Source organism: Sorex araneus, chromosome X (assembly GCF_027595985.1).
Source record: "Sorex araneus isolate mSorAra2 chromosome X, mSorAra2.pri, whole genome shotgun sequence".
NCBI classification, from domain to species: Eukaryota; Metazoa; Chordata; class Mammalia; order Eulipotyphla; family Soricidae; genus Sorex; species Sorex araneus.
In genome coordinates this window covers 315,725,772-315,751,224 of record NC_073313.1, presented here as the reverse complement: position 1 = coordinate 315,751,224, position 25,453 = coordinate 315,725,772, and the positions used below count along the sequence as shown (strand labels likewise).

Below are 25,453 nucleotides of genomic sequence, written 5' to 3'. Positions count from 1 at the left end.
GTGTCTTGTGTAGATGTACCATAGTTTTTAAATTTTTTTAACGTAGGAGTACTGCTATTTATTAAGCTACTGATAAGCTGATTGAAGCAGGCATGAACCCCATATTACTTTTTTTTAATTTTTAAATTTTTTTAAATTTTATTTTCGTAAAGAACAAAAAATTGTTCACAATAATTGTTTACATTCAGTATTTCAACACCAATCCCACCACCATTGCACCTTCCCACCACTATTACTTTGAATCTTCCCACTACCACCCCTGCCTGCCCCTTAGGCAGATGTTAAATAATTTATTTTGTATTGCTTGCCATGAATAGTATGAGGTGACATGCAGCCACAAAAGTGGCTGCACCTCGTAGAATTCTAAATTTTTTTTTAATATTTGGGGTCTGGAGGTATCTCTGTGAGGTGCTGCTCTCTTCTGAGATTCATTTGTGAGTCTCTGAATCATGGCCAGTAATGTGCTCAAATGGGGCCCAGAGGCAATTCTTGGGTGTGACTGCCAGGGAACAGGAAGTGCAGGAAGATGGGTGGAGGTTGCCCATCTGTGACTCCGTGAAGCCTGGAGTTTTCAGTCACTGGTCCCACATACCTGGCTTTTTTTAGCAGATTCATTCTCATATATGGGAGGCTCGGAACAAGCCTGTGAAGGTCGACCATGAGGGTGGCAGTGACTTGGTTCTGAAGGTTTGCTGCTACTGGGGTTCACTTGGGGCAGGTGGAGGGACACACCTGACCCACTCCGAGCTGCCCCTGTGAAATCATCCTGGTGCAGAGTAGGGAGACATCTCTACGATGTGCTACTCTACACCGAAAGTCATTTGTGAGCCTCTAAATCATGGTTGTTAATGCACTAAAATAGCCTGCTTTTTATCTCTTTCAAGATTTATTTATGGGTCTCTGAAGCAAGGCCAATAAATGAGTTTGTGTAGCTGAGTTGGAGGTAGTTTGTGGGTGTGACTCCTACATACCTAACTTTTAGCCATTTAATTTCTCGGGAAACTTGGTCCCAAGTTGTTGGGGTTCGGTCAGAGGCACAGAGGCAGTTTGGGGGTATCAGGAAGCCTCAAGGAACCACCAGGCTGTCGATGCACACTGCCCCCACAGGTACAGGTTGACCTGCTGGGTGGCACTATACCACTTGTACCATAGTTTCTTTAACCAATCATCTGTTCTTGGGCACTCAGATTGTTTTCAGATTCTGGCTATTGTGAATAGTGCTGCAATGAGCATAGAGGTGCAGATAGCATTTCTGTTGTGTGCTTTGGGGCCCCCAGGGTCATATTGTTGGGTAGTATGGAGGCTTAATTTCTAGCTTTTTGAGGAATGCCCATATTGTTTTCCAAAAAGGCTGGACCAGTTGGCATTTCCACCGAAAAAGAAGAGTCCCTTTCTCCCATATCCACGTCAGCATTGATTGCTCTTATTTTTTTTTGATGTGTTCCAATTTCTGTGGTATGACATGATATCTCATTCTTGTTTTTAATTGCATCTCCCTGATGATTAGCTATATAGAGCATTTCTTCATATCTTTTGGCCATTTGTTTTCTTCTTTGAGAAAGTTTCTGGGTTTTTTTTTTATTTCTTCTCCCTATTTTTTGATGGGGTTGTAAGTTTTTTTTCTTGTAAAGTTCTATCAGTTCCTTATATATCTTGGATATTAATCCCATATCAGATGGATGTTGGAGAAACATTTTTCCCAATCTGTGGGCTCTTTTTTATATCTTTCTCACTGATTCTTTTGAAGTACATAAGCTTTTTAGTTTAATATAGTCCCATTTGTTTATTTTTGCTTTATTTGCTTGATTAATGGTGTTTCATCTTTGAGAATGCCTTAGCTTCAATGTCATGGAGGGTTCTGCCCACATTTTCTTCCATGTATCTTTTGGATTCAGATCTGATATGAAGGTCTTTAATTCATTTTGATCTGACTTTTGTGCCTGGTGTTAGAAAGAGGTATGAGTTTTTTTGTTTTTTGTTTTTTTACATTCAGCTGCCCAGTTTTCCCAGAACCACTTGTTGAAGAGGCTTTTCTTGCTCCACTTCACATTTCTTGCTCCTTTATCAAATATCAGGTGATCACATATTTGAGGGTTGATGTCAGGATTTTCGACTCTGTTTCATTGATCTGAAGGTCTGCCTTTTTTCCAGTACCATAATATGAGACCATACCCAAGGACAGTAGAAACCAGGGCCAGGAAGATTGGTCCACTGTTGGAAGCCTACCTTAAATGCTGGGAGAGAAGGAAGTTGGGATAGAGAAGGGACTATATCATGACAAAGATAGTTTAAAATGATCATTCTGTATAAGAAGTACATGCAGAAAACAGATAAGGGAACAAACATGATAACCTCTCAGTACCTGTATTGTAAACCATAATGCCCCGACTGGAGCAATAGCACAGCGGGTAGGGCGTTGGCCTTGCATGAGGATGACACGGGTTCAATTCTTCCACCCCTCTCGCCCCTCTCTGTAGCCTAGCAAGTTACTGAAGGTATCTCACCCGCACAGCAGAGCTTGGCAAGCTCCCAGTGGTGTATTTGATATGACAAAAACAGTAACAACAAGTCTCACAATGGAGACATTACTGGTGCTCACTCGAGCAAACCCATGAACAACGGGAGGACAGTGACAGTGACAATGCCCCAAAGCGGGGGTGGGGGGGAGAGACAGGCGCTGGGGGGAAGGTGGTAAAAGGGAAACTGGGGACATTGGTGTTGGGAAATGTACACATGTACACTGGTGGAGAAATGGGTGTTGGAACACTATGACTGAAACCCAACCATGATCAGTTTTGTAACTCAGTATCACACAGTAACTCAATTAAATAAATAAACAAACAGCTTGCATGGAAAACATTGAGATGTTTTTGTGTTATGGTACGGTGACTTGCTCTGCATTTACTGTACCCTCCAAGAATGGCTGGGAGGTAAGCAGGGAAGAAGCCGCCACTTTGGGATGAGCTTGTCTGTGGGACAAACTCTGGGTCCTCAGGTTCAAAGTCTCCTTAGACCTTTGAGCTGCTCCTCTTGAGAACCCACTTCTTTTCTGGACTTTCCCAGAATTCGTGGAGGGAAAATGTAGTAGAGCTGACACAAAAACTTTCCTTCCCCCTTCTTTAATACTTCATCTTTTGGCCTGGATCTCAAGGCTCCCAGAATACTTTTAAAAGCCTCTGTTCACCAAAATATTTGGGAGTACTTGGCCAACTGGAGGTGGTGAAGAGGACTGTAAAGGATTGGAAAAGGACCCAATGACTATTGCTCTTCAAGCTTATAGATTTTTCCTTTTTTATTATTTTTGAATCACCATGAGATACACAGTTACAAAGCTGATCATGGTTGGGTTTCAGTCATACAATGTTCCAACACCCATCCCTCCACAAGTGCACATTTCCCACCATCAGTGTCCTCAGTTTCCCTCCCACCACCTGCCACCCCCCAGCCTGACTCTATGGCAGGCACTTTTCTTCTCTCCCTCCCTCCCTCCCTCCCTCCCTCCCTCCCTCCCTCCCTCCTTCCCTCCCTCCCTCCCTCCCTCCCTCCCTCCCTCCCTCCCTTCTTTCTCTCTCTCTCTCTCTCTCTCTCTTTCTCTCTCTCTCTTTCTCTTCCCTGCCCCTCTTTCTTTCCTTTTCTTTCCTCTTTTGGGCACTGTGGTTTGCAATACAGGTACTGAGAGGGTATCACGTTTATTCCTTTACCTATTTTCAGCACACATCTCTTATCCAGAGTGATTAATTCCAACTATCATTGTCCTAGTGGTCCCATAAGATGCATCTGAAGTCTGGTTAATTTATCCCATGACATCTTCATCCTAGTTATTAGGATTGAATTTTATTTTTTATATTATCCATGTCACTTTTTAGCTTCCGTTTCCACAAGGGGATATGCACTTTTGTCTTTTTCTTATGGATTAAAGAAGTTTTCTTACAGACTTTAGCTAATAATTCTCTTTAGTATCTTTAGTCTTCATAGATTCATTTCTTTTACTGTTTTTCTGTTATGTCTAGTTGCCATTCCCTAACCCCCATCTCCCCAGTACTGTAAAGAGAGATGATGTGTCTTTGTGGTGCTTGCTTTTGTTGTTTTATTTTGTGGTGCAAGGGATCAAACCCAGGGCATCTCACATGTGAGGCATATGCTCTACCATTGAGTTACATTCCCAACCCTGGCTATATTTTTGTTCACTGGATATTGTTATTGAAAAATTATCTATAATATTTTTATGAAGGCCAGATTTAAGAAATCTTCTCTTTCTCCTTGCAAGTTGTCTGAAATACTTTCAGTTTGAAATCCACCTTAAGCTAAATTCAAAGCTTGAGGTTCTCAGAAAACTCAAAGTTCAAACAAGGTCAGTTATTTCTGTATTCCTCCTTCCTGTGCTCCCCACCCCAGTATAACTCTTTGGCATCCATATTTTCATAGTGAGGTCCTCCTGTTAAATCTCTTGCCTGGTGGTTTTGACTATCATAATTCTCTAACCACACCTCAACCACCATGATGCTGTCAAAGTGAAAATTCAGATTTTCTGGAAATGACAAATGCCTTCAAGGCAAACACAACTTTCTTTCTTGTTTCTTTTGGTTCCCATTTCCCCATAAAATTTGAAATTATTGTTTTGGCAGAGTTTTGGTGCTTGAAAGTGTTTTTCATGTTTTAGCCAGGTATATCTTCAATATTTTCAGCCGAGAAGTTGGGAAAGAAAGAAAATCGAGAAACTCTAGTATCAGCAACAAAAAGTTCCCTCAATATCATACCAGTTGCCCCTAAGTGCATCTCTTTTAATGATTTACATTATCCTTACACATGAGGATGCTGATACCCAATGAAACAAAATAACCCCCAAAGTAATGCTCCTAATTAAAAAAAACCTCCTCTCTTTAAAAATGTTTGTCTATTTTATTTAGGTAAAAATCTGTATCACCCCATCATAACAATAATACCTAATGTGCATGTATTTGTTTCTAATTCTTTTCTTAAGTGAAAGATCCAAACTCAGTGCAGAAAAAAGGAAAAAGACTCAGAAACATTACAGACCCTAAGACATATGAAATAACTCAATAAAGTATGGCACCTGGACAGGGACATAGAAAGACTAGGAAAATCTGAATAAAGTCTGTTATGTATTAACATGAATGTACCAATAATGGATTACTATTTTATAAAGTGAGCCCCAATTTTTAAAAATGCTAATATTAGGAAAAACTAGGCCAAGAACATATGGGACTTTTATATTATCTGTGGCACTTTTCTATATTCCAGAATTGTTTGGCTTTTTTTGTTTGTTTGTTTTTTAAATTAGTGTCAGGAAATAGCAATCAGCCTAAGCTAATCTGAATGAATCTAAATCTAGGAATTATGCTGAATCTCCAATTTAATCATCATTAGCAATACATGTATTGAACCCAAAATATACTTTTATTATCAGAAAGAACTCCATGGTATATAAGGCTGATAGAACCCTTATTCAACAGATGAGTAAAACTAAGAAACAATCTAAATAACTGCCTCTCGCTGGCTTCAGAGCGAGAGTCACACACCCCAGGGGCAGGTTTGATTAAGCATAAGGCCATGCTTGTCTCTGCAGGGAACACCACAGAGCTCTGATCAACCTGGGAAAAGCTACCCACTTTGCCACGCCAATCCCCACCCCAGCCCCGGGGGCCCCAAGTGAAGGGCTGGGTTGATTTCCCCTTTAAACTCCCTTTTGCCTGAAACTTCAGTGTGGACAGAACCGGTGCATACTCATTATCTTGTCTAATCCCCATCAGCATCAGCGCCAGCTAACATGAATGGTTGTAAATCTGCTTTATGGATTGGGCATCTGGGCTTGACAGCTGCTGACTGAGTGGTGAAGCACAGCTACTGGATCCTCCTACAGGCTGCCGCTGTGTTCCAGTGGGTCCCTGGCCTACAGGGGAGGACGGGCAGGATCCACCTTCATGCTCTTATCTAGGGCCTTGGTTCAAAGGTATCCCAAGGTGGTGCTCTGAGGGCTCCCCTATAACCAGGTCCCCAAGCTAAAGGTTTCTCTGTCCTTTCCACTAAGCACTTTTTTCAGGGGGATGTGCAGAACAATCATGTGCTTTGTTCTGTGAAAATTTAGTGTTCAGGCATTATCCTGTTTCAATCTTCATTAATCTAGACATTGGTATTTATTTTGCTTCAGATAATTATCAGCATTAGGGAGTACAGTCAGCCGAGGCTCATTTAAGGAGGGAAACCTTTCCAAATAACCCAACAGTTACCAATTGTGTCCTTCCCCTTTTTGGTGGGTTATTATCAACTTCATTTTGCTTTTGAAGAAAAGACAAATTAAAACAAGTCTCTAGTTTTGGTTTCTTAAAATGGTGCATTTGAATGCAAATGAATTGTTGGCTTTGAGTCCTCCAACTTTATTTTCTCCCAGTACTTTGGGTGAATTTAAGTTTCAGATGGAGTAACCTGTCTTTTCCCCAGAAAGGGCTTGCTCCTTGAGTTGCTGGACAGTCTGACCCGTTCAGTGCCCAGAAACCCAGCTACCGCAGTTCTCAGTGACATTCGGAGACACTGCAAGTGCTTGGGGATGTGTGGTCAGCTACACATAGAAATCGACCCAGAAGGAAGCTTTCTCGACTCAGTGTGTTGAGAGAACCACAGCCCAGCTGTGGGTTGCAGATCAAAAACGGCCCTATTCAGTGTGGTGAAAATTCTTAGCAAAAATCTTGAATCAGGTTCTATTTCCTGCCAAATGATGGAGCCACATGAGAAGGCAGATTCGAAAGAACCGGCAGGGGGGTCTGTAACCTGCCGCCCCCCTGCCCCTTATGTGGAGGGAAACCCCTCCCATCTTCCATAGACAGGAAGAGATTGCCCATAAAGTAACAGGTAAAACCCAGAAACTCACAAAGAGGGGGAAAAAATACTGATCATCGTTGTGTCCCATGCAATCTTGACATCCCCTCCCAGTTAGTCCCCAGACAACCATCTCTGTTACCCAGCAATGTTGGCTGACTGTCCTATCATTTCTAAGTTCTGTTGGAGCAGCAGATGACAGGACCTTATCCCCCACTCTCAACCCCGATCTTCTCCCAAGACTGTTTTCATTTCAGATGTGATAGGGAGAAGTCCAGACCAACCAGCAGAAGACCAGAAGACCAAGTCTTGATTTGTGTCATTGGTGGTAAGGCGACATAGGAGCATACCCAGTACTTAGTGATGATGATGTACCCACTGTAGGGACTGTCCCTTTTCTCTCTGGCAGCCATCCGCAGCAGCAAAAAAGCCATGGGGAGTCTGTTGTTGGCAAGTGATCTTGGCTCTTGGGCTGTATTTGCTCAAGTGTAAAATAACCACTACGGTTTGGGTTTTAGTTTCAGTTCAGTCAATCAAATAGCTGAATGGGAAGGGGGAAGGGAGGGGGGCATTTAAGCCTATTGATTGATAGGTCATTTAAGTGGTTCAGAAAGGACATGACCACTGACAGAAGCCACTTCCTTATTAGGAAATGTGCCTTGTAGAAAGAATGCAAAGGAGTGTAGCCGGCCCTATTGAATTCAGAGGATGAACAGCACCCACTGGTGATTCCGAACTAAGTCCGAAATTTAAATGGAGCTACTGTATTGTGGCCAAAAAATGAACCCCCAAAAACAAAACTTTATTTTTGGGGGGTGGAAGAAGAAAAACAGGGGGGAAACTTAGAGGGGAGTTTCCAGATAGGGAAAAAATGATGTTGGAATATTGTGAGGACAAGACTTGAGGAATCTTAACTTAAGAATGTGTACCTTATCTCCTATATCCAGGAGTCTTAGAAGCACAATCCCTTCAATTCCTGCACAGGTAGTGATGGATGTTTTCATGCTGCATTAAATGCTGCCCTTCAGTGGGCACACCCTCTGCTCACCCTCCTATTCACCTTTCTCCAAACCACGTAGACCAAGGCAGGTTAGTGATGTTTGGTCACTGTTGTCTCCTAGAGATGAACCATAGGTCTTGCAGAAGTGAACGCAGATTAAAATCAGTTCTGGAATTGCTTGAAGTGCCAAGTAATTGGGACAATTTGGGGTACATTCTCTCACCCTGAGAATTTCCCACTGGTGAAATGTGTTCCTAAGAATGACCACATTACACTAAAAAGACTGTTCAGGAGATGTCACTCAGCTATGTCCAAGCAGAAAGGATGGAATTAACTTAAGGACAAGATTGGTTCTATTGATTCCATAATAATAAAATTTAACTGAATAGCACTGATTGAAATGGAAATTTTTTCTTTGGCACCATTTTCCTTCCATTTTGGTACCAATTTTTAGTCTAGGTAGAAATTGATGTTATTTCATAAAATAAAGTGTGTTTGTAGTTGCCTCTCTTGTTTGTTTTGGAAGGTCATTCCTGGCAACGTTCAAGGGACCATGTACCCATATCCTACAAGCAAAATTGTACTCAGCCACTTTGAGCTGTTTGTCTAGCCCATACCTGCTTTTCTTTTATTCTGATGGTAAATCATCCTCTTCCTTTGATTAAAAAAAACTGGGTGATGACTGTATGGTGTGTTCTTTATACATGTACATTACACTGCATCTAAAAAAGATAAAAAGAAGAAAGAAAAGAGAAATTTTGAGTTTATATAAAAAATACACTTTGGTAAGACATAACCTGAAATTTGTTCTAACCCTAATTATGGGGAATTTTTAATTTTTGACTCAAGTTTTAATATTAAGAGATTCAATGCCATAGTAAGATGTAATACTAGGAAATGCATATTTGTTCCTTCAGTGGAATTATCTGCAGAACTATTGGACAAAATATAAAACCCATATTTGAAAATGGATATGGTGAAGATACTGAGTTTTTAAAAATGTAATTATCATTGCAATATCATCACAAGAGTTCTCTCGTGTGAATCTTTTATATCCTGACTTACCTCTCCTTTCATACCTCCTTTTCCTTAATCTATTGCAACTGCCAACATGTTCTCTATTTTTTTTAACTTGTCATTCCAAGAAAGCTTTACCAAGTCAGTTCCATAATTTTCGACTCTTCGAAACAGGCTTTATCCACTCAACATAAACTTTCTGGAGCTTCATCCTAATGGTTTCAGATATCAATGTTCTCTTTGGTTGTTGTTGTTTATTGCTAAGTGGTGTGCCGTGGTACAGATGTACAACATAGTTGATTTGGCCACTCACTGTCACTGTCATCCCATTGTCCATTGATTTGCTCAAACGGGCACCAGTAATGTCTCCATTGTGAGACTTGTTAGTGTTTTTGGCATATGGAATTCGCCACGGGTAGCTTGCCAGGCCCTGCTGTGTGGGTGGGATACTCTGTAGCTTGCTGGGTACTCTGAGAGGGGCGGAGGAATCGAACCTGTGTTGGCCGCATGCAAGGCAAATGCCCTACCTGCTGTGCTATCACTCCAGCGATATCATAGTACAGATGTATCATAGTACAGATGTACAACATAGTTGAGTTGACCACTCACCCACTAAAAAATTATTCATTTTCTTTTAATATTTTGACTACAAGTTAAAGCTGTTAGAAACATTTATGCACATGTTTTGGTATGAATAGAGGTTTTAATTTCTCTAGAGTAAATGCTGAAATATGCCCTCGCTGGATTGCTAGGTTGATTTCTTTGTAAGGGTGTGTGGGGGGGGGCGAGGCTTCGAGTGATTCTCACCAACCAAGCTGGCATTTCAATGGGGGAGACCAAGAATGTGATGCTACTCAGGCCCTGTGGTGCTAGGGATTACTTGGATCACACAGACAGTGCTTAGGAGCCTTCAGGATGTGCCTAGTGATACTTGGGGGACAGTGGTATCAGGGATCATACTGAGCTTGGCCGCATGTGCTTCAACTCTGTCCCCCATGTTGACTTTTCAAAAAAGAAATTGTCAAACTGTTTTTCAAGATGGCCAAGATTTTATATTTCCAGTGGCAAGATAAGAGTAATTCAATTTTAGGGCTGGAGAGATAATACAGCATTGATAGAATAAGTATTATCTCTTGCATGTGGCTGACTGGGGTTCAATTCCTCTCGCAGCCCAAATGGTTCCTGGCAATATTCAGTTTTAGAATCATGACTCTAATCTAGTCTAGTAGGTATGCGATAGCATGATGTCAATAAAAAATGTATTTATCTTGATGAAATGTGATACAGACATAAAATGAGCATATATACTATTGGGAAACAGTGTGATAGATTTACTCTATCCAAGATTGCCATGGCATTTTAATTTATTGAAAATGGAAAAACTACAGTGTCTTCAAACTGCAGTAAATGAAGTACAATGAAACAAATCATTCCTGTCTATCGATATTTTGAAAAATGGCACCAAAACCTGGTAATATGGTATATTTCCATTTATACAACATTGTTTGATTTCTTTCACCAGCACATTGTTGTATTTGGCAAACAAGTCTTGTACATGTTTTATTAGATTTATGCGTAATGTTTTCTCTTTTGAGCAGTTGTAAATAGTACTACATATTTAATTTCATGTGTTTACATATAAATTGCTAGTATATGTAACTGCAATTTATTTTGGTGGGGATAAAGAGAGGCCTCCTACACATTGCTCAGGAGACCTAGGGGTCACTCCCAGTTATTCTCAGTCAATCGATATACAACCGGTGATGCTCAGGGGACCATGTGGGAGACAAAGTTATGTAAGTCTTAACCCCATACTATGTGTCTGGCCCCAATGATTTTTTTAAAATTTTTTATTAGATAATCACTGTGATGTACAGTTACAAACTTATGAACTTTTGTGTTTGCGTTTTACTCATAACAGTGATCATTTACCCATCCCTCCACCAGTGCCCATTCACCTCCACCAATGATCCCAGTATCCCTCTCACCACCCCCACCCGATCCCCCACCACCCCACCCTGCCTCTGTAGCAGGGCATTCCCCTTTGTTCTCTCTCCTTTTGGGTGTTGTAGTTTGCAATAGAGGTATTGAGTGGCCATCATGTTCGGTCTTTAGTCTACTTTCAGCTCGCATCTTCCAACCTGGCCCCAATGATTTTTACATACTAATCTAATATATTGCTAAATTTACTTTTTAGTTCTAGAAGTTCTTGCTAAGTTTCTTGTAATTTTCTATATAAAAAAATCATCTGAAAATAGGAATGCTATTTCACTATATATATAGTTCTAGATTGGGAGAACTCTTTTTTTTTAAAAATTTTATGAATCACCATGGGGAATAGTTACAGACTTACAAACTCCCATGCTTACGTTTCAGTCATACAATGATCGAGTTCCCATCCCTTCACCAGTGCCCATTCTCCACCACCAATAATCCCTCCCACCACTCCCACCCCATCCCCCCTACCCCACCCCGCTTCTGTGGCAGGGCATTCCCTTTTTGCCGTCTCTCCTTATGGGTGTTGTGGTTTGCAATAGAGTTATTGAACTGCTATCATTCGGTCTGTAGTCTACTTTTAGCATGCATCTTCCCTGGGAGAACTCTTAAGTCTTTTCTGTGCTGAAAAATATTTCTAGCCTCCATGGCCTCAAGTCAAAATTTATAATTTAAATTATAGTAATTTTTTTACCCCTTATAACTGAAATATCATTTCTCTTCTCTACTTTCATTTGAGGGTGGAGGGGAGTGGTGGGGGTGGGGGTGGTATACCATCTATTTATGGTACTGTTTGCAAGTACCATAGATCTCTTTGATCTTACTCTTGTAAGGTTGCTTGGCTGTGTTTTAATTTGTTGGCTTATTTCTTTTACTAAAATGGAAAGTTCTCAGTCATCTCATCAAGTGCTTTCTAGTCATCCCCTCTTTCTCTTCTCCTTCTAGAACTCTCTGGTAACACAATTTTTTTTTGGGGGGGGTGTGATAATCTCATAGGGCCCTGGTTTTATTTTTTTGTCTAATTATTTTTACATTTTCATTCTGATACCGTCATTTTTGTTTCTCTTTTCCAGTTCACTAATTTTTTCTTCAATATCTTCCATTCCACTGTTAAGATTATACACAGATTTTATTTGGACCATTTCAAGTCCAAATTTTTATTTGGGTCTTTATATTTTCTGTTTATTCTAGTTATATTTTCTTTATATTTGGATCTTTATATTTTCTATTTATTTATTGAAAATAATCTCTATTGATATGTTTTCAATCTTACTGGCCTTTGTTTTGCAATATTTATCATTCTTTGAACTCATCTGTGAAATTTTATCAAATATTTTACTTTTAATTTCTGGAGTTTTCTTTTTATTCTTTTTTATGGTTTTATTTCATTAAATATTTAAATATCATGTTTAAATCATTATATTCATCTTTGCTTGTGTATTTTTGACCCATTTTAAAATATTTGATTAAAAAGTTCTTATTGGCTGGAGAGATAGTTGTCAGGTATGGTGCTTTCCATATACGTGGCAGACCCGTTTGATTCCAGCACCATACGTTGAGCCTTGAGCCCTTCCAGGAGTGATGGCTAGTGTAGAACCAGGAATAAGCTCTGAGCACAGTCAGTTAACTCAATAAACTGACCACCTGCAAGTCAGCTTTTATTGATGGTGCTGTCTCTGAATTTTGCATTAGGTTTTCCCGCTTCCTTTCAGATTTTATCAAATCTTGTTCCAGATATTTGTGGAACAGATTTTATTTTCTTTTGTGATAGCCCTTGTTTTGGTCTTTTTATGGGAAGGGGCTGATTATTAAGATACACCTGGAGTCAAGCTAAGTAGTGACTGCTTTCACGAGTTCATAAAGCCTGCCCCATGCCCACCTCACTCCCACTCTACATTTTTGGTTCTGTCTACAACTTACCTGGAACAATTTTGGCCTGGAATATTTTTCGTTCCTCCTTGGGGCCAACTTCTGATAGTTACCATAGAATCAAAGTTCTCTTGAATCTTTCTACATTTTAACTAAAGTATAAGTCAGTCCTAAATTGTTTTTGGAATTGTTTGGGTCCACGATATTAAAAATTCCTGGAACCTCTGATAAAGAATTTCTCCATAATAACTGTGGATTATTGCTATATTTGGTTCTGGCAGTTCACAGGGCTTTGCAAGCTAAAGGGGAAAAATGGTAGAGGGGTCACACCCGATGGTGCTCAAGGGTTACTTCTGACTCTGCACCCAGAAATTACTCCTGGCAGGACCATATGGGATTCAGGGGACCAAACTCATGCCAGCCCCATGTAAGACAAATGCCCTACCTGCTATACAATTGCTCTGGCTGGAAAAAGTTTTTGACTGAAAATCATTTCTTCTTGGGTATGTTCATATTTCTTTTGGTCTATACCTACATGGCTGAACTATCAATTAAAAGTATGTTGCTTTGTATGAACAGTTGTGAAGGTTTTAGTGTAGCTTTATTATAACCACCTAATTTATTATTTTTTCATTTCACATAACTGTCTTTGTAGAAAATGTTACCAAGAGCAGCCTATGGTTATTTTAACTCCATTATCAATACTTTTTTTTTGTTTTGTTTTTTGGGTCACACCTGGCGATGCACAGGGGTTACTCCTGGCTCTGCACTCAGGAATTACTCCTGGCGGTGCTCAGGGGACCATATGGGATGCTGGGAATCGAACCCGGGTTGGCCGCGTGCAAGGCAAACGCCCTACCCACTGTGCTATCGCTCCAGCCCCTCCATTACCAATACTTTTATAGGGTTTCCTGCAGACTAAAGGGAACACTAAATATGCTTGTCTCTTTTTTTACACTTTTCCTCTTATGAGTGAATAGTAGTATGAATACATGTCAGATGTTCTTATTAAGTGGTTAACGTGGTTAACTGGAATGTCCCAGCATTCTAGTTCCAAGTAATGATGATTAATTAAACTTTCTAATGGAAAAGTGCCAGACTTTTAAAGAACTTGTTCTCATCACTAATTAAGGAGAACACGATATAATATTTATAATTACACATTCTGTGTCAAATGCTCTTATATCTTAGCTTTTAAAGTTAAGAAAGAAATCTGACTTAGATATGGCAGCATCCAGGTTGAAAGCCCCACGTCTTTCCGCAAACGGACTTTGTCAGTAACTGTAAAGAACAAAATTGTGAGCTCTTCAGTTGAGAAACACATAGCAACCGAAGGAACATATTAGGGCCAACGCGATAGTACAGGGGTTAAGACATTTGCATTCAAATCCAATTTGAACCCAGTTCACATCCCTGGTGCACTGTCAGGTGTGGCCTCAGATCCTATCCCCCTCCCCAAACCTTTTAACTGAAGTGGTATTGCTCAGCCTTCCACAGAACACAGTGAGTAAAAAAGTTTTTTATTTATCTTATTTTATTTTTGTGAAATCAGAAGGCATCTGATCCACACCTGACTGTGCTCGGGACTGTGGAGCCGTATGTGGTGCTGGAGGTTAAACCCAGGCTTGAGGTGTGCAATGCACAGCCCTGAGGAAAAACATTTTTTTTATGATTTTTATTTTCATAAAGTTGTTCATGGCAATTTTTCCCAGAGCACACAGCCACATTCACAACCGCGCAACTTCTTTATTTTTATTTTTATTTTTTATTTATTTATTTTTCCGCCCACACTGCAGAGCCTGGCAAGCTGCACGTGACATATTTGATATGCCAAAAACAGTAACAACGAACTCTTCGTGTTCCTGGAGCGAGCAGATGCCATGGGGATACACTAGCACGTGACAGGGACAAATGAAGACGTTACTGATGCCTGCTTGAGCAAATCAATAAACAAAGGGATGACAGTGATGCAGGGAAAGTTGTTCACAATAGTGGATTACATTCAATATTTTGACACCAGTCCCACCACCATAACACCTTCCCACCACCATTATTTTGAATTTTCCACCACCACTCAAACCTGCTAAACAGGTAGATGCTAGATAATTCATTTGTATTGCCTGTTATGAATAACATAGGATGTTATTACCTGAGCTTTTCATTGGCTTCTGGAAGTTGGTGGCCAACGGGATTCCTAGGGGTCAGGTGGAGGGACTATGCCTGCTCCCATCTGAGGCACCCCGGTGAAATTAGCCTGGCACAAAGTCCTGAGTCATCTCTACACTGAGCTTCTTGGTTCTTAGATTCTTTTGTGTGTCCAAGGAAAAACATTTTAAAGGTGAATTTGTCTCTCTTCCAAGTAAACTCTCTAGTGTGCTAAATGAAGATGCTTTCATTGTGCTTATTTGGTAAGGAAGTCAATTTCTCCATTCTAACATTTCAAGTTCTGATGAATATTTTTTTTCTTAGCTGAAGTATTTATCACAATACATTGTTTATATCAGAGGAATATTCAGAGAAATTCAGAGACAATATTAGGCTGCAGTTCTGATTATTTGACATGCAATTTCATTTTGTGCTCATAAAACCCGGACATCAAGGAAACCATGAGAATGTATGTGTTTCTTGGGAACACATTTTCCGTGGGGCAAATGAAGGTTTGGGCCAGCCTGGATATGCTGGCCAGAGCTCAATCAAAACAGGAGCCACACCCCCCTTCCACTGGTTGTCTAAATCGAGAACCTGTCACATGGTGTGGGATCGCCCCATGTGAGGGTTTTTAGGCATGTTTACTTTGAATGTTAGTCAGGCACAGGGTTCCGGTGGTAAATCAACTATTTCAGACCTTCTGCTCTGACCTGTTACAGAATGCTTGCTTGCAAAGGTAAGCAGTACAACAGAAGTGAAGGGTGGAAAAGAAGATACCCTTGTGCATTTGTTACTTCTTAAAAATTGACTCCCAGTGAGAGACACAGTTACAAAGTTGTTCATGATTGGGTTTTAGTCATATAATGTTCCAGCACAAGTCCCTTGATCAGTGTAACATTTCCCACCAACAATTTCTCCAGTTTCCCTGGAGCCTCCATCCCACCCATTCCCAATTGGCAGTTTCTCTCTCTCTCTCTCTCTCTCTCTCTCTCTCTCTCCATATATATATATATATATGATATATCAGGTTATCATGTATATCCCTTTACCTACTTTCAACACTCAGTTCTTGTTCAGAGTGATCATTTCTAGCATTTGTTACATTTGGAATTCCTCACAAGTGATGATAGCTGCAGGTGAATGACTTGGTTATGATCACTTTCACATATTTATTGTCTTTGGAAAAGATTGGGATTGAGCTTAGTGACTGGGGTGTTGGCCTTGAGTTTGGTGACCAGGAGTGGACGGGAGGAGCAGAAAGGGCCAGCAGACCAATGCCAAAGGACTCACCCCCTTCTGTGAGTGAAGGAAAACCTTCAGAGCAAGTGCATCTCCATCCACAGAAAGAGAATCTCTTGTTTCTTGAGTGTTCTTTTCTCTGGGCCTTAGTGGCCCAGGAGCTTTTGGAAGACATTGTCCTTCTCAATAATAACATCACAGTCACTGGCTGGCCTTTTCATCTCATAGCAAATGACTCAAAAAACAATGTCCTCAACATCTTTCTCCAAGGATAACAGCTTTAAGGCTGACTATTCCTCTTGAGCCTGGCTGATGGGCGGGTCCACGCTCTCCATATTAGATACCCACAGTACAAGAAGTCTGACATAAGGACTCTGGTTCACATGCCTGCTAATGTGGAAGAGTTGTTTTCTCAAAGAAACATTCCACACCACAGTCCTCCAGGAGCTTAAACCAATAAGGCACTTGGCACCAAGGATAGACAGATCTGTGGAAGAACACTCTGAACCGAAACTTAGTTGTGTCAGTTATAAGATAGGTCAGTTGAAGCATAGTCCTAAACCCTTGAAGCCTTAATTTTCCCACCTGTTAAATGGGTACATTTTGACTGGTGTGAAAACAGCACGCTAGTGAGGAATGAAAAAGACAATTAAACATAAAGACCTTCTCTGTCACCTGGCACATAGGAAGTACGTAGGTGGTAGGGCACAGAAAAACTGGCCTGTGTGTGTGTGTGAAGGGTTGTATGCTTACACTTGACTTTGAAATAAACATGCAGGAGAGGTATGTAGGCTGTCGCGTCAAGATGGCCAGGTGACTCCATCAGTACCTTGCTGCCTTTACATGCCCAGGTGTGGAAAGCACACTCTAGTGGGAGAGACGGATCCTTCTCAAAGTCTGGACCTCCCTCCTATCAAGTGTCCATGGGGACTCCAGCTGGACAAAACAAGCATGGGATGATGTGGGGAAAGACAAAGGTGGGCGAAAGAGGCCAGAAGTACCAGGAAAGTCTCGATCACATGTCACAGCAATTGCCAGGGCAGCACAGAAACCTAATTTCACCAACGGCTATCTTACAATGTTTTTAGATTAAAAAAAAATTTGTTGATCATTTGTTTTTGTTTGGGGCAACATCTGGCTGTGCTCAGAGCTTACTCCTGGCTCTGCATTCAGGGATCACTTCTGGCAGTGCTCAGAGGACCAGATTGGGTATCAAGGAATCAAATCCAGATCAGCCATGTGCAAGGCAAGTGCCTTACCCACTGTATTCTCTCTCCAGCCCCTTATTGACTTTTTATTTGCTTTGAGACCACACTGGCATATGCTCAGGGGTTACTACTTGTTCTGCACTTTGGAATTACTCATGGTGGTGCTCAGGAGACCATGTAGGATGCCAGGTATTAAACCTAGGTTCACTGTGTGTAAGGCAAATATGCTGCCCACTGTACCATTCAATCCCTGGCATCTCATATTATCCCCTAGGCACCTCTAGGAGTGATTCCTGAGTACAGAGCCAGCAGTAACTCCTGAGCATGGACAGGTGTGGCCTGAAAGAAACAAAACAAAACAAAACAAAACAAAACAAAAAGAATGTCAAGGTTGACTGTATAGAGGTTCCTCTTGGAAAGTAGGTGGAACTTAGGCAGAAATTAGGTGGAACACACACACACAGCAGGTTTTGGTTTTGGAAGAAGGGAGGGAGAAGAGAAAGAAGGAGGTAAGGGAAAGGAAGAAAGAGGTAGGGAGTTAGGAAGGAAGAAAGGAAGAAGGGAGAAAAGAAGGGAGGAATGAAAAGGAAGGAGGAGGGAGATAGGGAGGGAGGGAGAATGAAAAGTAGAGAATGAAGGAGGGAAGGGAGAGTTATGAATGAAGGAGGGAAAGAAGGAAGGGGAAGGAAGGAGGGAGAGAAGAAGGGCGGGAGGAAAAAGGGAAAGGAGGGAAGGAGAAAAGGAAGGGGAGAAGGAAGAAAGGATGGGAGAGAAGAAGTAAGGAAGGAGGGAGGGAGGGAAGAAAGAAGGAAGGAGGGAGGGAAGGAGGAAGGGAGGCAGGGAGGAAAAAAGGTCCTACTATACCAAGGTGGGGGTGAGAACTCTAATATCAATCTCCTCCCTGTCCTTCCAAGTCCAGATATTAACTCATCAGCACAGGGTTCAGGTGCTTCCACTTTGTTTAAAGCAGAGATTCTCAACCCTCAGCCACCAGGGAGTTCAAGTGGATCTTATGTTATTGTTGGTTCACAGTAGTGCTGATATGTATTTGATCTGTCCTTTAACAGAAATTTATAGCTTGTTCATGCTCACATTACTTATTTTATTATTTATTATTTTATTATTTATTATTACTGTTATTATACACTATCTATAATATTATATTATCATTAATATTATAATAGATACTATATAATTATAGTATTATTATATTAATAATACTATTATTATCACTGTAGCACTGTCATCCCATTGCTCATCGATTTGCTCAAGCGGGCACCAGAAACATCTCCAAGTAAGACTTGTTGTTACTGTTTTTAGCATATCGAATATGCCACAGATAGCTTGCCAGGCTCTGCCTTGCAGGCTAGATACTCTCAGTAGCTTTCCGGGCTCTCCAAGAGAGGAGGAGGAATTGAACCCAGGTCAGCTGCATGCAAGGCAAATGCCCTACACACTGTGCTATCGCTCCAGCCCACTATTATTATATTTATTATTATTACTATTATTGTTGTTATTTTTATTTGGAAGCCTTACCAAGTGGTCCTCCTGACTCTGTAATTATGAATCACTCCTGGTGGGTTCGGGACTCTATGGGGTGCTGGGGATTGAACTGGGTAGACCTCAAGCAAATCAAGTGCCCTACCGGTTAGACTATCGCTTTAGCCCTGAAAAGGATGCCTTCCTCACTGGTGTTTGTTTTCCCAAATCTGATTAACTGTGAGAAGGTAGGTGAACTTGGGGTACATTGTACATGATAATCGGATCATGAGCTGGCAGGATAGGGTGAGGGCAGCTACAATCTTTGCCACTTTCACCTTACACTATGGAGGCTTATGTTCTACAACAGAGTGAAACTTTGATAGCAGTAAACTTTACTTAACCCTGAGCTTTACGTGTGTGTGTGTGTATGTGTGTGTGTGTGTGTGTGTGTGTGAGAGAGAGAGAGAGAGAGAGAGAGAGAGAGAGAGAGAGAGATGCTCAGGAGTTACTCCTGGTGCTGCACTTAGGAATTACTTCTGGCGGTGCTTGGGGGACCATATGGGATGCTGGAGATCAAAGCTGGGTCAGCTGAATACAAGACAAATGTCCTACTGCTGAACTATCACTCCAGCCCCTGAACTTTAATTCGACATAGTTGGGGTAAACCCTACTTCAGCCCTCTTGGGCTCTCTAGAAACAAAAAACTATAACTGTCTAATGGGCTGGAACGATAGCACAGGGGTAGGGCATTTGCCTTGCACGCTGCCAACCCAGGTGCGATTCCTCTGCCCTTCTCAGAGAGCCTGGCAAGCTACTGAGGGTATCTCGCCAGCATGGCAGAGCCTGGCAAGCTACCCGTGGCATATTTGATATGCCAAAAACAGTAACAACAAGTCTCAAAATGAAGATGTTACTGGTGCCTGCTCGAGCAAATCAATGAGCAACCGGTATGACAGTGACAGTGACAGTAACTGACTAATAACAAATGACATATGAGCAACCTCAGTTATTAAGGAGGTCATATTTGCAAAAAGCTTTTAAAACACAACTGCTCCATGACAGGGGTCCTGTGTTTGCTCCTTAAGCCTTCAGTGTTTCCCCCCTTCCCCTCCCCCCAACCCACCATACACCACAGAGAACTCCAGGGGAATATATTGGCGAGTGAATGAAAGGATTAGTCAATCTCTTGTAACAGTAACCATGCCTAATATTTCTATCTAGGCATTAATAATTTGGGGATACTGTTGTAGTCTATGGTGAGTGAAGAAGACAGGAAGGGAGAATATTTTTAGATGCTTCAGAAGTTCAAGTTTTAAAAGTTTTAGTGGCCTTTAAAACTTTTAAAAGTCTTCAGAGAGATAACACAGAAGGTAAGGCACTTTCCTTGAATAGTGCCAACCCCAGTTTGACTCCTGTCACCCCACACAGTCCCCCAAACCCTGAATGCAGAGCCAGAAGTAGCTCTCAGCATAACAGGGTGTGACCCCAAGCACCACACACACTAAAGGTTTTTCCAGTAAAAACTGAATTCCTCTTTGGAGCATCTGAAGAAAGGTATTATTCCCTGAACACTTATTAGTGAGGAAAGCCTCATCACCAACCGTCAGATTCCTTTTTATCTTTTTTAAAAGAATCAATTGTGTAAGTTTAAAATATATTGAATACATGTATCCTGTATTTCTTAATTTGTGCCTTCTTTTTGGGGGTTATATCCAGTGATACTCAGGGGTTACTCCTATATCTGCATTCATGATTTACTCCTGGTGGTGCTGTGGGAGGGGGGCGAGGACCATGTGGGATGCCAGGGATTGAACCCAGGGTTGGCAGCATGCAAGGCAAGTGTTCTACCTGCTATACTATCACTCTGGCCCTGTGCTCTTATTTTTCTTATAAGACAGACCGAAACTATATATATCTTCTATACATTATGTGACCCTTCCTCCCACCTGTGGTCTTCAGCAGATTCTGAGGGGATCACAGGTGAAACTGGCATTAATGGGGGCTACAGGAGGAGACTAGGAGGTCAACTGGGAGGACAGATGGGGTTACAGGAAGGGAACAAGATCAGAAGGGGGCCATGGTTGGAAAAAAGGTTGAGAAACAGGCATGCAAATGATTGTGCTCCCATCCCCCTTTCTTGTTGAATATATGACAATGAGTAGCCTTTCGTAATGCAAAACCAAAGGAAAAATTATCTTAAATAATGCTGTTATGACATGTAAAGCATTTAGGGGCTGTGCACACCACCTCACGGTTTTGAACTCTGTGGTTAGAGACACTGAGAGTTGACAGATTAGTCAGGGACTTGTCAAGAGTATTAATTACAAACTTCGAAATCTTGGTCAGTGAAAGTTCATCGTAGTGCATCTTGCAAATATGATCAAAGTCTTTTCAGTACTGATTTGATGGTGCTTAACCACAGTGTGTGGAGAATGAAGTTTTTCATTAGAAATTACTGATGTCATAGAGCACGTTTAAAAGAAGGATGCCTTGTTGGACTATTAAAATTCATGTTTCTCCCTGACTTTTCCCCACCCCCAGTTGGGAGACACCCCCACCCCCCCATTGTCTTTTACACTTCAAATACCATGTTGGGATGCCTAAAAGTTACTATGATTTTACAGTGTTAGTGTGGCTTATCAGAGAACAGCACTTTGAGGATTTGGGGAGGGGGCTCACCTGGCTGTGCTCAGGGTTTCCTCTGTTGGCCCTGCACTCAGGGATCACTCCTGGGGGTGCTTGGAAGACATATACAATGCTGGGGATAGAACCGGGTTTGGCCGTGTGCACTGCAAACACGGTAACCTTGTACTATCTCTCAGGTCCCAGAGTGATATTTCTAAAACCATAAACCATGGAAGTCTGGGGGTGGGGGTGGGGATCAGGTGTGAGGAATAACTAATTTGGTGAGTGGAAGGAATTTATACCTGGACAAAAAGAAAAAAAAAGGAAAATCTAAAATGTGTGACACTGGTTAGGGGACAGGATAGTTGCCCCTATGCTGTCCTTGCTGAGTTTTAGAAAAAACAACCTGTTAATTTGAGGGAGCTTTTGTGGTTTGGTTTGGTTTTCAAGGACAACTTGGCAGATAAACTGGCACCTTAGTCATGGGCAATAATATCAAAATGGCCCTTCTGAACTTCCCAGATGCCTGGGAGTCTTACCCACTTCTTCCAAGGGTTATCAGAATTCTTGGAGGGTGCAGATGGCGTTGGGGTGGCCATTTCTCCGAGCAGCCACGGGGAAAGGGCAAAGGTGGGCTTGCCAGCCACTGGTACTCAGCTCCAACCAACCGCCCAGGTTGTAGCCAGGGTGGGAGAATAAGAAGGTGGGGGAAACCGGGCAGTCTCACCTGTGTCGCTGTGCTCCTGGTTCAGTTGCATCAGCGCGCCAGAGGGTGGCAGCCCAGACACTCGAGAGGTGGACGCGAGAGGACTGGAGAGCCAGTGAGGGATCACTGAACTCCAGCCTTCAGCTTCATGCGTGCGCGCGCGCGCGCGAGCGCATCCCCACCCCCACCCCCGCCCCCACGAATCGCGTATTCAGCCCGAGTTGGGCATTCTTTCGACTCAAAAGACATGCCCGGATTCTTCATGACCAAGGGCTCTAGGGCCCCATGAAATCCACTGCGGCCAGTTCTGCTGCGGCTGCTGCTTGCGTGCGTGCGGGGGCATTCGCGGAGGTGCGTGAAGCTGCGGATGTTGGGTAGCTGCGAACCAACCAACCACTGACCTATGTGCCCTTGGTATCCTGTTTTGCAGCTACTGGATCTGTGCGACGCAGTGAAGGATGATGCCCTGAGGGTGACCTCCGCTTTCAACATTCCTCGCATTTCCCTCCACGCGCCCATCGCGGGCATCAGGAACCCGCAGGCGACCTGGGCTTTCTACGGGGCGCCGCGGCTGCCCAGGGCCAGGGCCGCGGCGCCCTCTGGGCGGTCCCAGCTAGGAGCCAAGTTATAGCGGGCGTGGCCGGCAGGGAGCTGGTGGCCTGCCCGCCCGCCGCCGCTACAAGGCTCGCTTCTGTGACACGGGGTGGGCGGCTGACACAAGCTGGCCCTAGGGGATCTGGGTCTCCGAGCCGAGGGCTGGTCGGTGGGGTCCTGGACAGTCGCTCCGGGCATGGGGGTGCGGTGCTTGCCCAGCTGACCTGGCCACGACCTCTCCGGGCTGAGGCTCAGGATCCCCCAGACCGCGCGCCCCAGCCGGGTGCCACCCAGGCTCTCGCGCTGCCAGCGGTGACTCAGATTTCTAGTGATTTTTGGAAAACCGTGGTGCTGGATGGGTGTGTGTGTGTGGGGGGGGGGGGAGGCTAAAACATATAAAATCAAACAACCCCTGGGCAAAGTTTCAGTTCGGCAAACGATGCTTTCCAATGAACCAGACCCTCTGGGGTTCTGCGAGGAAATGCGCAAGGAAGACGGGGAGCCCCAGGGCGAGACCAGAACTTTGTCCGCTGCAGGGCACCGACGCGGGTGCGGGAGTTCAGCCCGAGCGGAAAACATTTCTACTATATGCAGTTGTAATCAGTTCCTTAGAAGAGCGGCGGCTACTTAGTCCAATAAAAAGAAATTAAGCAATGAGAAGGCGCTCCGGCTTCTTGCCAAGGGCGGCGAGGCGGGCTGGGGCCATTCAGGGCCGTTCTCGTTGGTTTCCGAGCTTGGAGAAAGCAGTCCGCGTCGCCCCGCTCTTTGGGTGCCGGCCGCAGATCTTAGCTCCCGGCTCCCTGTTGTGCCAACAACTCTCTCCCAGCTAAGCCGCCCTCCGCCTTCCCACACCACGTCTCCGGGTCGAAGCGGGAGGGTGCACAAGGGCGCGACATCAAGAACCCGAACGGAGAACGAATGCCAACCTGCCCTTCCACGCTCGACAGAGTTCCGAGGGGACCAACCCCATGCTTTGGGCGAGTACCGCGGAGCGCGCGGTCCCCCAAGCACTAGGGGCCGGGCCCCCCCCCCCCCCCCCCCCCGCAGTCTGGGTTGAAAAAACAACCGCTTCTAGCGCCGTAGGCCAAGCTCCTCCTGCGCCAAGACCCGAGCGCTCGGCCTGGGGCTTTCCCGACGGCGTTTGTTAGTATGCGCGGGGTGGCTGGAGAGGACAGGGTGCAAACGGAGTGGACTTGCCACCCTGGCCTTTTGTTTCGGGCCTTGTCTGCGCCGCCCAACCCCACCGAGCGCGCGGACCACTAGGGCACACCGGGGCGTGTAGGATTAACAGTGGACCCAGCGGCTTCCTTTTTGCTTTCCCGTGAGTGCCAGCAGAGGGGTTGGCCAAGACTCAAAAGTTCTTTTCGCGGCTGCCACCTCCCATCCGCGGACGGAATCTCCAAATTGCAGCCGGGAGAGATCTCCCCCCTCCGCGCCACGCTGCCGCGCGCATACCGCTCTTCTTCCTCACCTGCCGCGAAAACCCTGGGTGCAAGCTGGCCCTGATCCTCGAGGCCTCGGCCACCTCCCCGGCGCTGCAAACTCGCCAGAGGATACTCTGAGCAGATTTGAACTCCCGGCTGGGTTTCGGGCGGACATTTTCTGCGGCTGAAACCCCGAGCGGACCTGAACAGCCTTAAAGGCGGGGTAGCTCCGCGCTGACTTGTGGCTCTGCTCCGCGGCTCCCGTCCTTCGCTTTTGCGGGGAACCGCTTAGACTTAGCGCGGGGCCTGAATGGGTTTCTTCAATTCCTCTCGCCGGTCCTCCCCCGCAGCGGGATGTTCCATCTCGCGACCAGCGTCCTCTCACTCGTCCAGCCAGGCTGTCTCAGCGGTGCACGGGGTGCGCAGGGACGCGGGGAGGTGGGCTTGCAGGGCGCGCAGCGAGTAGACAAACCAAGGTGCGGGGCCAAAGGACGACCTCGCCACGCGCGCAAAATCGAGTGACACCGTGGGAGCAGGCTGCTAACGACCGAGAGGGCTGGGGTTAAGGGTGCGCAAAGAGTGGTGGTACTGCATCTCCCATGCAGCTCTCACCGGCTGTGCCAATCCCGCAGCCGCCTTCACTGACCTCATCGCGCCGAGACGCGGTTCCCGAGGAGGTTCTTTAAGGCCCTATCATTTCTCTAGGGACTCAAGCAAGCAGAAGCTCGACTCAAGTAGGAGGCCACAGCGTTTCTGGATCGACTCCAGCACCTATTTTTAAAATCAGCCCCCCCACCCCCACCCCACGAATTCTTTCCTCTATTTGACCAGTGCTGCACACACTCGCTTCCAGGCCCCGCATGCGCTTCCGCAGGCTTGCTCCCATTCTTTTTGTCGACTCACCCCAATAAGGGCTGTCTCTCACGCGAGGTTCGGCACGGGAGAAAAAAATCTAGGTGCCTTTCCCGGGCGGCCTGAGAAAGGTCTCTAGAAGGACCTCATGAGGCAAGAGCAAGAAGAGGAGCAGCCTGCAGATCCGGGTCCCGCACGGAGCCCTGCACCCTCGGAGAGTCAAGCTCTGAGACCCTTGCTCAACTTTGGACCCGGCTGTTCTCAAGGACGAAGCTAAGTCCCCCGCGCCTGCCCAGAGCGACAGAGCAACTCCGGCAGCAGAGCTAGGGCTCAGGGGCGCCTCTGGAGGCCTTATGCGGGCGGCAGCGGCTCCAGCTCAGGATGGGCCCTGAGCGCCCCCTCTGTTCCACGCGCACGCCTCGGTGGCCGCGGAATTGGGCGGGAGGAGTGGCGGGGGGGT

General features: G+C 44.3%; 1 protein-coding gene across 1 annotated transcript in view; it reads left to right on the top strand.

The window, feature by feature from the left end:
- The window catches only part of ACOXL (acyl-CoA oxidase like), a 355,676-nt gene extending 331,939 nt beyond the window's left edge, over positions 1-23,737 (top strand). The window contains exon 19 of the mRNA XM_055123333.1: positions 22,554-23,737. Coding sequence (XP_054979308.1) covers positions 22,554-22,754 — 201 coding nt within the window. The 3' untranslated portion in view covers positions 22,755-23,737. The remainder of the gene's footprint in view (positions 1-22,553) is intronic.
- The last annotated feature ends 1,716 nt before the right edge of the window (positions 23,738-25,453 follow it).